Source organism: Pezoporus occidentalis, unplaced genomic scaffold, assembly GCF_034315485.1.
Source record: "Pezoporus occidentalis ecotype Australia unplaced genomic scaffold, CSIRO_AGI_Poc_V1 ctg60, whole genome shotgun sequence".
Taxonomy (NCBI): Eukaryota; Metazoa; Chordata; class Aves; order Psittaciformes; family Psittacidae; genus Pezoporus; species Pezoporus occidentalis.
The window spans coordinates 3,327,766-3,342,318 of NW_026915944.1; the positions used below are offsets into that span (position 1 = coordinate 3,327,766).

The 14,553-nt window shown below is 41.9% G+C and overlaps 1 protein-coding gene across 5 annotated transcripts in view; it reads left to right on the top strand.

Moving 5' to 3' along the window:
• The first annotated feature begins 8,789 nt into the window (after window positions 1–8,789).
• The window catches only part of GSG1L (GSG1 like), a 56,673-nt gene continuing 50,909 nt past the window's right edge, over window positions 8,790–14,553 (top strand). Inside the window, exon 1 of one of the 5 annotated variants that reach the window (XM_062639471.1) lies at window positions 8,790–9,775. In XM_062639471.1, coding sequence (XP_062495455.1) covers window positions 9,475–9,775 — 301 coding nt within the window. In that variant the 5' untranslated portion in view covers window positions 8,790–9,474. The remainder of the gene's footprint in view (window positions 9,776–14,553) is intronic. The other 4 variants (XM_062639467.1, XM_062639470.1, XM_062639466.1 and 1 more) reach the window with 4 other exon arrangements.

Here is a 14,553-nt window from a genome sequence, read left to right on the forward strand (position 1 = left end):
ATACCTGAAAAAAATTCTTAAAATAGGGAGATGAAATGGAATTAAGTGCTGCTGCTATCTTAGCAAGACCATATTCAATTTGCGACAGGATATTCCAGTTTGTGTCTGTGGAGACTTGGAGCTAAATTTTGGATGCTGATTGAAAGTCCCTGGAAACCACCTCACTTTGAAGTATGTACTGCATTTTGTTAGGCCTGAAAATCATGGTATACAACAAGAGCAATTCCTTTGCCATCCATGTACGTAGTAGCATGGTAGCATTGGCATAGGCAGCTGCTCTCAGCTACTCTTTTTAGTTCATTTCTGTGCATTCCAAGAGTTAACCATGCCTTAGCAGTCATGGCAACAGCTGTCTTTCTTTGATAACTGATTTTGCTCCTACAACCATGATACTACACATCAAAACAGGACCAAAGAAGAAACAGCAGTGAAGAGCAACGTGTGCTGATGAACTTTGCTCCATTTCTTTCTCTTGATGTGGTCATAAATGGCTCTATTTCTTTTGAAAATGCACTGCTTAGTTACTTTCCTCAAAAAATGTTGAATGAAAATAAAGCACAAACCTGCATCACTTTTCTAGTGAGTTTTATTCCTGTGCTGCATGTAACCCCGCAGATGTGATTCCGAAAAAAAACAACTTATCCCTGAAGACTTTGTAAGAACAGAAGGAAAACTGATAAGTCTGGTTTGCAAAGAAAAAAATGATTCAGTCTATTAAATGCAGACCAGCCTAAAGACTGTTGATTACATGAACATTTTAAAAGAGTTATGTGATACTACTGGCTTGACAAAAAAGCAAGGAATTCAATTATCTGTTCCATGACACTAAATGGCTGGAATAGAGCCTAATTCTTCCTGTGAAGTATATTTTCTTAGAAGTACATTAAAGTTTGTAATTTTTACAGACTGATATTAATATACAGTCCAATTAAAACTGAGATCTTTAACTGAATAAATTACCATTTAAAGTATTTTCTGCATTATCACAGTATGTTTTGTCTCTTTAAAAGTTGTCTTTTTTCCTTACAAAATCAAAAAATAAGCTAAATTACTACTTTGACTACAAATCGATTCAGTTTCTTGTGAAGGCAGTACTGTATCCTGAAAACAAATTGCTACAAATGTATTAAACATCTAAATCACTGCAGATAAAGATATCTATTGTTTAAAGAGTTTATGTGCAAATGATTCTGTTATTATTGACGTACAAAGCTGCAGAAATAAAAATTACTCAGTTCAGGTCTCTTGTGGTCTTTTCAATAAACAGAACTATAAAAAAAATCAGAAATTGCTAAATTGAGGCATAAAAGGAATTAAAAGATGGCAAGGTTAAGTGAAATTGCCCACATAAATACTGCTCACAGAGCCCTAGGTTAGTTTCATTCAGTGTAAGGGCTATAATTTAGCTATTACTACAGCAATGGCTCCTTCTGGGGAGTTTAATGTCCGTGGTTCACTCAGGATCAAACTCAGACCTTCATTAACAGCTGAGGACATGCTCTCACAGTGCAGGCCAGCAGACAGTGAGCCTACCCCAAAGGCATCCTGTTCACCCCTTCAGCTGCAGAGAGAGGTTTGACACTTTCTTTACGGATCTTCAGCATTGGAATAAAAGAAGAATGAGGAAACTGCCAGTCTGGACTTCCCTGATGTTAACGACTTACTTTGCCTACACGAAGGTCTCCTGTGCTACCCTAGAGTCTGTCATTCCTCACTATGGACCCAAGAGGAGAGCAGTGGCACTGCAAGGCGAGGCTGCGGGCAGCAAGGTGGGAAGGTTTGCTATCACCCAGCATTGGCGCAGCTCCCCCGGTGACTGGGGCTGGGACCAATTGCTGAGCAACCTTGCAGTAATGGGGCTGGTGAATCAGGACTGGAGCATCAAACATGGCCAGGGCTACAGCAGAGCTGTAAAAACAACCAAGCTAGAGTCCTCTCCCACAGCAGTCTGACCATGAGTGATATGGGTGCATTGTATCAGAGACGGTCTTGGGCACAGGCCCTCCAGCCACTGACCCCAGGGGGTTTACCAACCGGGCAACTATAAGCAAGCTGAAGGACCTTTGTCTTCATTGTCCCTTGGGACCATAACAATATTTGATTATCTTTTTTATTTTTACATTATCCTTTATTTTTTCATCATACATCTGAATCAAGAGTATGAGGCCTATTTAAGGACACAGCAGAGAATTAAAGTAAATACATTTCACCTGTCAAAAAAAGACTTTAGAAAGATCAGAGAAGTGTTGGCATGGTGAAACAGCAAGGTGAGGGATAATAGTGGGAGCAATAAGACATCCTTCAAAACCCTGAAGTCATAGCCAAATGAGAAAAAAAGGAGGAAATCACAATTTCTATCTGATTAAATGTAAATGCACAGTAAATCAGGGCAAAAAGATTTTGGGATACAACTTCCTACAAACATCTAAACTAATAATAGATCCTAGAAATGGGACACTTGCCAAGGAGTCTTCAGGGCCACATGATCAAGTATCAAAGGAGTTCTCAACAAAGTTCTAGCAATGGCAGAAAACCAAACTGAATTTGTAACAACTCTGCTTACTGCGAAGGAGTTTATGAAGGTTCCCATGCTGAATCTTTATGTCTGAAAGCACAGGATTACCTTTCACAAGTAAATGTGCTTGGAATGTTTGTACATTAGGACCAAAATGGACAAATTACTCCAATATTAAGCCTGGAGTTCCTGCATGTTGGTGGGAGATTTAAATACTAACTGTGGTTCATAGGTCCTCATAGGATCCTAGGATAATCCAGGCTGGAAGGGACCTCAGGAGTTGTCTAGTCCAACCTCCTGCTCAAAGCAGGGTCAGCTTGTGTCAGATCAGGCTGCTCAGGGCTTTATCCAATCTGGGTTTGGAAATCTCCAAAACCAGAAACTGCACAACCTCTCTCAGCAATCTGCTCACCTTCTTGGCTGTCCTCAGGGTGAAAAACATGTCTCCTTAAGTCTGGACAGAAGCACTCTTGCATGATACAGGGCATAATACTGAACCTGTCAAAGGTCCCCAGTAGTTTTGATCTAGGTTTGAAGTTAGCTTGGAGTGGGGTGGTGGACTGAAAGAACTCCAGACAGCACACCCAACCACAAATATTCTATAATTCAAGTTCGGCAAAATTATTTTAACTGAGTACTCTGTATCTACATCAAGTTATGCAGTCCATTTTGTTATGGGGGTTATGCTGACATACACAGAATAACAGAATTCTATGGAACCTGAATGATTTGGAGACTGACTACCAGTAGAGCATATGGTAGAGAAAAGGGGGATCTCTTCAAAGATGCCCACAAATTTAGAGGCCAAGTGGAGAGGTGAAGTGCTCCCTACCTGAGACCTTGTAGGAAATTGAGAATAAAAAGGACTTTTCCTCATCCAAAAGTCAGTCAAGGAATGGGCTGGAAAGAATAAATATTCACGATCAGCTCTGAGCCTGGAAACACAACTCCTGAGCTGGTGCTCAGGAGTCCTGAGTCCTTATGCTACTGCTGAACTTTTTCCCTCCTGCAACTTCATTCCCATTTAAGTTCCCAGATTTATTGCGTTTTTTCCTTTAAACAATTGCTCTTTTATTTTGGCATCCCTGCTGAGGCCAGGCAGTTCACATAGTCCTGTGAAAGTGTTCTTTGATACAAATCAGCTGCAGCTCTATACTTCTTAATATGTTGTGGTCTTCAAACCAACCTCCCACTGTATAATCCCTATCCATTCACTGCTGTGCTTTCATTCTGTTAAGCAGTGTCCTGCTTGTCCTCCAGGTTGCTCATATATCTCATCTCTCCTGCTGCTATCCAGACAGGCTCATGGCTAACATTTTCCTTCTTTTTGCCAAGTCCTGGCCTTGAATTCCTCTTCTGCCATCTGGTACAACTTCATTGTTAATTTTGACATTGTTCCTACCACTCTGCTGAGTTTGGTGCTACCTCAAATGTCCTGCAGTTTGGAGGATGTCTCTCACCATGACACTGTGTGTCATTATAGAATCGTCTTACTCAGGCGTTCTCAGCTTCTTGTATTGCCCATAGAGTTTGGCATTTTCTTTGCCACTTCTGCATAATCATTCATTTTTCTGCCAATGCTCTGTGAAATATTGTCCCCTGCTAGGCACAAGCTTTCTGTGCACCAGTCTGTCATCTGCCTGTTGACCTTTTCTCTTCTACTTGGAATGGTTATGCAATTACCTAGCTATGCCACGAAGAGATATATTTTCCTCTCCATTTTGCTTTTACTATTGATCTCTTGATTTTTACTTTTGTTGCTTTGTCTTCTACCATCTTCCCAGGGGGAAGGAATTCTGCTCAAAGTGTGATTTGGTACCAAAAGTTAAAAAATTTGCTTGCTGACTGTAAAAATTTGCATGTATTTTGTGCAGTACTTTGTAAGAGTCAGCTTCTAGAGCCAACCTGACTATCCTGCCTTCCTGTAGTTGCCAAACATTGCACTCACCTTCAGGATCAGTACCCTGCTTCCATTTGTCTCTGAGCCAGCAAGACTACTTGAAATCATGAGCATAGCCTAGGGACCCTTGATGCATTGGAATATGTCTTCAGTGACAGAATGTACGCTCAATCTCTGCCAGTCATACCAGCCCCATGAAAAAGCCATCCCTGTACATAAGCAGCTTCTCCCGCTCTGCTCTGGCAGAGTCTGTTTTCCAAAGGCATTTTGTGCAGGGTACAGTTTCTGCAGAAAACATACAGAAATGTGAAACCCAGGGTACAGAACTTGCTCAAGTAGATCTGACTGGCCACCCCTTTCTGCACTAAAATCTCATTGCCAAATCATATTCTACTACTTACAATGCCTCAGCATATGGATGAATTCTAATTATGGCAATAAAATGCATGGACATACAAATATACATTATTCTTCACATAAAAGACACCAAATGTACACAGTTTACTCCTTTGCCAGGCAGAAACTGAAAGCTACAGTCTTTTAAACATTCTAGCTTCTGTCCCTAAAATATATTGCTAATAGAAAGGAAAAAATATCTTGATAAAAAAAAATCTTAATAAAAAAAAAGAGGGGGAGGGCAAGGTGATACCTGAGAGAAGTCAAAATGGTATTTCAGGTCTCTGGGTCTATTTTGAGGAAGAAGTCCAATTTTCATGAAATCTGTCTCAAATTTGGTTGCTTTGCCACAAGGGCTAGAATGCAGTGTTTCTGAGATATGTAAGATTTCAAAAGATTTTGATCAACTGTCAGTGATCAACTAGCGTCAGTGTAACCCTAGCAATGTGTCAAAAAATGGAAATGAGATAAATTCATCTGTAGTTAGCGGATTAGGCACATCCAACAGCACAGTGGGATATGGCAATATAGAACTATATGCAAATGTGGAAATCAGATGCCTGGGTTATAAAAGAGCATGTTTGTGTAACAGGCCCTTTGACGTTTCCCAACATTGCTGTTTCTTCTGGCTACCTCTGCTTTGGAGCTACTATTTTGCCAGGCCAAGGAGTCTACAAATACTGAAAGGCTCAGAAGCTGCCATTAAAGCTCTGCTGTACAATAATGCTTCTCTAATTGTAGCTGACTAACATACATGGTAATGATCTGGGAAAAGTATGTAGAGCATTTCCATCCTAACCCTAGTCTCCAAATATAGAAGTCAAACCTGCTATGTGACTGAGATAATGAAAAAATTGCCATTTTGCTGGACAGAATGAGGATAGGGGAAATGTATGGGGGCATACCAAGAAGCTGTTATTTGCCACAAGAAAAAGGTTAGCTATGCAGATCTCTGTGTCAAAGTAGGAAAATTCTGACTAGAAAAGGAGATTCTTAAGCATTCACAAGACTGATTGATTGAACAAGTGGATTCTGTAGCTTTGTAGTGCTGAGGAAAAGCAAAGGTGAACTACCAGGAGAGGTCCAGCCCAAGGCTGCAGAAGAAGCTGGACAGTCCAGTGGTCAGCTGAAAAAGACAATGCAAAGACATAAGAAAGCCCAGGAGGACAGACCTGTAAGAAATAAGAGTTTAAAGAAAACCTATAGGGGTTTTTAAATGTTGATTTAAAACCAGTATATAATCCCATGCAGCTGACACTGCTGGTATCAAATAAGCAACCAGGCTAAGCTCACCATGCCCTCGTCATCACTAGAGGACCCAAAAGTAGGGCTTCCTCTCATTTCAGTGAATGTTGTTTCTGTTTCCCACTAGTGAAAAACACAGCCTGATTGAAAATATTTCTTTGCAAATGCTATCATTATTTTAAACCTTCTGCATCAAATTCTTTTTGTACTCAAGTAAATACTGAGTAATAACAATTTACTCTGATCCTATATGAAATAGTGAAGGAAAAGAGGTTTAGCTGTAACTCATGAAGGTAGTTTATCTCATAGAATCAGAGAAAAGCTATTGCTGCAAAAAGGATTTTAAAGGTTCTTATAGCCACAATATGAAACCTATTCCTCCATAGCATTCAAACCCTTCTGCTTTACTATTAAAGATAATACCGCATAAATACAACTTAATCCAGGCATCTGAGCTTCCTTCTGCAACATATGTATGATCTTTCCATTTTTATACACAACAAATCTGATAAACAGAGATTATATAAAGAGAAATCATTGGAGCATTACAGCATGAGTATAGCACAGACTAGTTTCCTTCTTTTCAAGTAATCCCAACATATACAGACAGAGGAGTCTAATAATTAGAAAAAGAAATACTTCTGTTAGGAAAAAGAAAACAATGTTAAAAAATTCCCTGACTTTGAACATACTTTACTTTGTGCTGAATATTTTGAAATGCTTATGTTTCTAAAAGCTCTTTATCACTAAAGAAACCAAATTTCTGCTTTATTTTGCTGCCTTGTTGTTTCTTTTTTTAATAAACAATGCGACCATCTCTTTCTCAACAACCCGTTCAGCTCAAAAAAAAACCAAACAACTAAGAGTAAAGAAGGTAAGGAGGAACAGAAATAGGAATATTTCTTAGGATTAGGAGTAAAAACAAAATCCAAAAAGTATTTGGGACAAAATAATCACAGATAACCAAACTCTTGAATGCCCACTACTCAGGGACATAGGCACAGGGAGAAACAGGGTGCAGACACTGATGCTGGTACCAGAAAACACAAGCCACAGAGCAGTAGAGATTTGTCAGTAAAGACCTTTAAAGACCTGTGATGAGTCAGATATGACAGCCACTTGAAACATAATCCTGAGGAAGAGCACCTAGCTTTCTTGTGAATGCATTCTGACAAAGTTTAAAGTGCATTGTTTATTCCTCTAAGCACATATTGTTTATTCCTCTAAGCCTGAGAAACACAGGAACATACAAATGCATTACTAAGTAAGTGGAATGTCCTGAAACATACAAATAATTGAACTAATAATCCTGTGGTCCTCTATATAGCTATCATCTGTATTTCTTACACATAATTAAAACCAAGCAAATAATGATGATTATTTTGCTGCAAGATGTAATGCTGAAAGGACTGAAACAGGGAAAGGTGTGGTGTGGTGCAATTCCAATAGGAGAAGGAAGACTGAACAGAGGCACTCTGCTAGCCCTGCCCACTGGAAAAATCTGGCTCTGAGGAGATGTAGCAACCAGGCATACAGGCAGAAGTGGACAAAATGAAGGGCACTTAGGAAGGTAAGTATCTGCAGTTCAAAGCTATTTCACTAACCTTGCAAAGTTGCCATCACAGTTGTTCTCCCAGAGCAGAATTTTCTAGTAACTTTCTAGTTTATTTATAACACAAAATGGCTAAAGCCAAATGAGTCTGTATAAAGAATGAAAAATCTCAGAAGCAGTTGGGACCAGACATGCAGGGCAGGCATGAGCAAGAGGCATAATACAGAGCCCTATGGCTACCCGTGAGGGGAACATGAGGGTCCCTGAAGTCTTGCATGGTGGCTTGCTAAGGAGAAATTTCACATGCTGCTTCCCAGCTTTCTTCAAAGAGCTGGAGAAACTGCCATACCACCACATTTCCTGTCTGCAGGCAGTAAGGCATAGGATGAGCTTTCCATATTGAGTTAATGTGCTGACTTAACAGAATAGAGGGTGTGAGATGAGAGCATTGGCCCATCTATTAGTATGAGCCTGTGTAGCTGCATGGTTATTTCCAGGGCTTGCTGGAAACCCACTACTGGGCTGTTCTGAGAGGCCACAAGCATCCGCATGGCCCTTGCAGAGATTCCAAACAAGGCTGGAAGGAAATATCAGTCAGTCCAAAGCTCAGGAGGCATGTGTAGCTTCTTCACCACAGAAAATTGCACTCATACTAAGGACACAGAAATGCTGTGTGATGGATGTGGCCAACCTCAGTGCTGGATACAAGTTCTTAGAGATTTTACCACCACCTATATCAGGTGCCATGGTCTCCTTACAGCACTCAGCATTTACCAGGATAGCTCTAGGCAATGTTGAAAGGGGTTATAAGCATTATGAGACAACCAACCAACTAGACAGGACAGTACACTTCTCTGGAAATGGGACATTATGCAGTGCTCCCTACTCTTGCAGCATTGCCATCTGCAAGTGAAGGCCAGGGTTTGCTCAAATTAGTTCTCTAGCCAGGATGTACAAAATGTCCTACAGACCCACTTCAAACAAAACATCTGTGAGCACTGTGTCTGGAAATGAAAGCCTGAGAAAGGGGCTCCAGTTGGTATTTTGAACGACGCGGGTTTTATTCATTATACACTAAATTCCTCTGGGGCTTTGCTGACTGCCAGAGTAAGCCCCTGAAGAGGGAGATTTACACAGGTATTTTGATAGCAGACTCAAACCCCCTATTTACTACTCAGTAGCTCAGAGCAGAAACGCTAAATTACCACTCCAAACCTCCTCCTCCCGGACAAATCTCTACTCTCTGGCATAGAGAAAATGTGTTTCGTAGTTCCAGATAACGATTCATTTTGGGACTAAGATGTGACGCCTCCCCCCAGTCCAACTGAGCCGCCAGCGCGCTGCAGTGGCCCCTGAGGTCCGCGGAGGAGGGTGGTAGCAGGCAGCAGCTGGCCCCGACGCCTGCCTCCTGCCGAGTTGCTCTTGCTCCATCCTACAAGAGCAGAGGACAGCGCGTCCCGCAGCCTGCAGGTGTCTCCCAGCGGAGACAGCTGCGGAGCCCCTTGGGATCATGTGTGGTACCAGAGCAGATGTTCGCTTGCTCTTGGTGCTCTTTGTGAGACAGACCCTCTCTGATCCTGTCAGCGCGCTGAAGCACACCGACTACAAGAGGACGGCCGCACTCCCGCGCCTGCAGCTGCTCCTTTAACGTACAAAGGCAGGATTTCAAGTGAAGAGAAGAATGGGAGTCTGGCTGCAGCGTTTCTTTCATTGCTACAATAACAGATTGGAAGAAGCTGAGAGTTTTGATGCCTGGACAACTGGATTCTGAATCGTGAGAGGCTTTGGCCCCCCTCCCCTCCCCACATAAAACAAGCCCCTTTGACTTCTTCTCTCAGCAGGAGGGGGAGGGAGGGCGGATTTACCATGAAGACAAATCGAAGATGCAGAGCCCTGCTAGCAGTGAGTCTGAATCTGATGGCTCTCCTCTTCTCTACAACAGCTTTTATCACGACCCACTGGTGTGAGGGCACACAGAGGGTCCCCAAGCCGAGCTGTGGGAAAGAGAAGAAGACAAACTGCCTCAACTACAGCGGGAATGAGACTGCAAATGAGACAAACCAGAATGTGGTTCATTACAGCTGGGAGACTGGAGACGACCGCTTCCTTTTCAGGTATTTCCACACTGGGATCTGGTACTCATGTGAGGAAAATATCAATGCTGCTGGTAAGTATAAAATAACTTCCTTCCAGCTTGTGTTGCTTTGTGTTTGGCTCAGTGTGATAAACACACAGGCAAGCTGTTCTGTGTTGTATCTTAAAGCAGATTCACCCTGAAGAGAGAGGCAGGATTTTAACAGTTCTTTGTTGAAAACCAACCTGTTTCCAGCGAGAGCAAAGATTTGCTTGTTTACCTGCTGGCTGATGCAGGATCTGTGCTCTGAAGCCAGATGAGCCTCTTATAAGCAGTATGTGCTACCCCCATGGGCACTGCAGCCAGACTGGTCAGTGCTTCCCTTCTGGGAGCTGCTCCATGGAGCGCACAAAGAACAGTGGCTGGTAGTTGTTAAGGAGGTTCTGACATCTAATTGTAATTGCCCCTGAAATAACCTAGGACGGTGTCTGAACTACAGGGAAAGCACAAATGTCACAGTTTTTATCATGCCGTAGACTGGACTGCCTGTTTTCTGTTATCTCTTAAACAAATGACCACCCATAATCCCTTCCTGGTGGCTGAATTGCATGTTTATTGAAGGAGAGTAGTGAAATGGCAGTTAAAGGGCACAACCGGGCACAAGAAGGCTCATTCCTGTTACCCACTCAGTCATTTACTTGCTGGGAACTGCTCAAGAAGATGTCTCTTCAGCTGTTCAGAGTATTCATTTCCTCTGCTGTAGCCTGGCACTTCTACCAGGAGTAAAACACTGGAGGGTGGTTGGGAGGTAGCAGCCATGGGACTGATTTAAGTCTCACCAGATGCAAACTGACAGTCCCTACTCCCAGAGCTGTCTGGTAGAGCTAACATCCAAACTCTGCTTTTAAAAGAGCTTTTTTACTAGATTATATGAGTGGAAAACAAAGTTTACAGATGTTACACAGTGTAAAATGGTAATGGCTTGTGTCATTGCCCAAAGAGCAGACTGGGGAGTTGATTCTTTACCACTGTTGGGAGAGGGAAACAGTTAATCATCCTACATGTTGTGTCTCTGAGGACATAACCTCCCTGATAATGAAAAGTCTATGAGATCATGGTAAAACTTCTCTGTAAGGATGTACTATAAAGCAAGGCAAACTTGGGGAGAAGCTCACAGTCCATTTCATCCCAAGGCGCTGTGTATATTCACTATTATTTTTGTGGATAATGCTTCAAGAATTAGTTGGTCATTAAAATCCATTTTAATGTATGGAAATGCAAGTTGATGAACTTCAGCCTTGGGACTGTCAATAAACTGTACCATGCTGAAATGAGGGCACCAAAGTAACTGTCTTGATGTTAGAAAAAAACTACAGAAAACAAAGATGATTTGTCTCACTGCTTTAGAAATAAACATAGGCCACAGCAGCCTGAGTAAGCAGCTTAATGCTCTGACTTCTTGAGCATCTTAGCTGGTATTGGGACAATTAAGCATGCCCAAATTTCTGGCAGATATTGAAAGCTTTCCAAGCCAAGATGTATGTGTGAGATAAGTTGTAACTGTGTGACTCTAGCCCACTCAGAAAACTGAGTTATATGTGGGAGAAGAGAAAAACAGTGATCTATTCTGTACTAGGTAAACAAAGCTGTGCTGTAGTGGGTGATTTCAGGAGATAGCTGGAAGCCAGCTTTAGAAAGTTATGGTGAAAGCAGGAGCGAAGGCGTTGTTTCTCCCTCCTCACTCCGCCACAGCAGGCACATGTGTGTTTCCTCTTATTTGGAACACTAAGTTCGTGAAAAGTACTCTTCAGTTAGCAGACCAGAAGTGACCAGCCTTTGGAAAGAATCCAGCCAGCTACAGGAATGTATCGGCTTAAACAGTCAGCTGCCTCATTCAGGATTTACCACAGTTATTTTCTGGTAAGGAACAATGTAATGGGCACAGATGTAAATTTGTCCCTGAGACTGTCAGCATAAAATAACCATGAAAGGTCTTAATTCAGACTTATGGGTTTGTAATACCAGACTGTCAGTTCGTTATTATGGCCTTTTGCAACCTGACTGGTGATCTCTTTACCTGACTTCCAGGGTAAGGAGGCACCAGGCAGCCTCAACCAGCAGCACTGAGATCATGCTTATACATACGCTCTGATGCTCAATGTATCTGTTTGTAATGCGCCCCATGGGCTCATCACATTTTCCACAGCACACTTACTGATCACAGTCCTGTAGGTATCGCAAGTCATACAGTCATCATGTTGGTAATTAATACCCTAGGATGCCAAGAGAACACCCAGAAAACAGCACGAAGCACACAAATACTCATGTGTTAAACTAATCAAAATCCCTAGCTTGAATGCACGCTATACTTTCAATGTCATCTTTCTCAAAGCTTTACCAATAGAGTACTGAAAGTGACGGCAACAACAGCCTTCTTCCAGGCAAAGTCCTTCTGAAAGCCACTCCAAAGCCTCACGCCTGTTTCAGTAGAACCTGTGGCTACAGCCTATGGTCAGCAGCATTCCTCCAGCTCCTGACCTATCTGTGATTCCTCACTGCCAATGTCTGAAGCTAAGCAACATGAATCCCACCAGGAACACATGAATGCCAGTAACACTCTCTGTGATTGCAATGCTATCAAAACCTTCCAGAGACTCATAACTTTCCCAGCTGTAAGCTACATTCTTCATCTACCCATCAAGCTTTTGACTTCTCTCTCTCCCTATAGTCACAGTGCTGTCAAAACTTTCTGCTCCCTGCACTGGTGCAGCTGCAACGCAGCTGATCTTGTAGTGCAGACTCAAGAGGACCAGTTCCCAGAGGGTTGATATTGCAAGAGCCAGCACTGCAGGGCTTCCAGTTGTTTGGAGTGGCTGGGAGTCTATCACACTTTAAAGTGACATTTAGGCTGCAATCAAATGAATTTTGAGTGCCCTCTCCTCCTGCTCTTTATCTGAAATATCCATTTAGATTCCAGATGTTGAGGTGCAAAAGGCATGCCGTCTACTCTGTGCAGAGACTAACAAAGTGGGACTTCATCTTGGGGCAGGTTTCTAGTTTTCACTGACATCTCTAAAAGGGATTGAGTGCTATGATTAGTTCTGAAATAATTTGCAAATCTAAAGTTTACTTTTATTCATCATGCCTAGGAAGATAAAGAATCCAAAAAGCATTTAGTACCTGAGAAATAGAATTGTGAATCCCCTCTGGGAATAGAGGGACTGGAGCATATTCATTTAATTAGTGGGTATGTCCTCTAATTATTTAGCACAATTTCTAACTCAAAAGTATGCTGAATCCCAGTCTATCAAACAGAGGATGAAGGCTCTCCTTTTCAGAGTGGGTTCATGCTTTGGATCCCACACGGGTGGAGGCACCTTTTGTACAAGCAATGCACCTGAACTCTGAAGGTACATGAAGATAGAGCATGTGCTATGAGCTTTGTAGACTGTGCTGGTTATGAGTCCTGTTCTGCAGTTACACGCTGCACGGGGCACTTGATGCTTCCTCCTGGCTCATGAATTCCTTGTCTATGGCCAAGCGCCTCTGGCCGAGCTCTCTATAATTTAATTTATTTTTGAGTATGACTTTGAGTGCAAATCTTGTTTCACACCTGCAGCCTAGGTCTGTGCTTGTGTCAGTCCTCGACACCCCAGAAGATACCAGACAAGTGATGTGCCACAAGAGTGGCAGTGGTAAACTATAGTTTCTGTGACTCAAGAACATATATGCGATGAAAAAATAAACACATGGAGTAGGTAATGGGGCATATCTTCTCCTAACACGTAGAGGAGTTTCAGAGCTGGGAAACAGTAACAAGGTAGCTGAGTTTTTTCAATAGTGTGTTTGCTTTGATTTTAATAGAAAAAACCTATGAACTCAGATCTTGTTTAAACAAGATCTTGTTTAAACTTAAGTTACTAATGAACAGTCTCAGCAATAACATCCCCATTCAGAGGGAAAAGCAGCTGCCTAGGTGCCTTTTAAGAGTACTATCCAGTTGAACAAAAAACAAGCCTTTCCCTGTTGTTCACCATGCTCCATAGAAGCCAGGGAGATCAGAAATGGGTATGCATAGGCTTGTTTTGTATTCTTGGAATAATGTTTTGAGGCTAAGGGGTCTCTTTGTATGCTCTGTATCATATATTCCTTAGCACTCTTCAAGAAGTAAAAGGTAGAGTAGAATTTAGATGGTATGTAAGGATGCATCAAAATGTGCCATAAATACGGACATTAAATGCACATTTGAGAAGGAGCCAGAGAACAAGAGAGGTGTATCTTGCAGGAATGAATAAATCTGTGACATAGAAAGACAAGAACTAGCCATACATTGTCACAAATGCAGAGCGGTACTGCATAACCCTTCTTCCCTGCCACCATGGGATAATAAGCATATGTGATTCACCATAGGCTTCTGTCCAGAGAGAGAGATCAGGGAGAAGCACCTTGTGAGTATATAATTAAAAGCAAGAGGAATTGGGAATTCTTGCTAGATTATGAGAAATACAATATAATTGGCATGACTGAAACCTAGCGGGTTTATTTGCATGACTGGAATGCAAAAATTGCTACTTATAAATTGTGTAAGAAGGAAAAAGTGGTAAAAGGAATTGAGTAGGTAGAGCTCTATATTAAAGATAAAATTTCCAGTGATAGAGGAACTGAACCCAGGGGGCCTGGATAATCTCCATCTGAGGATGTTGAAATAATTGGCACATGAAAATACAGGGCTAGTAGCAAGAATCTGCACATTGCTGTATTCAAAGAAGACTGGAAAAAAATGATACAGGCGACTTGAAGCAGCAACCTTAGGACAGTTTTCAGGGACAGCACAACAAATGGGTTTTATCAAAGGCAGAGTTTTATTAAAG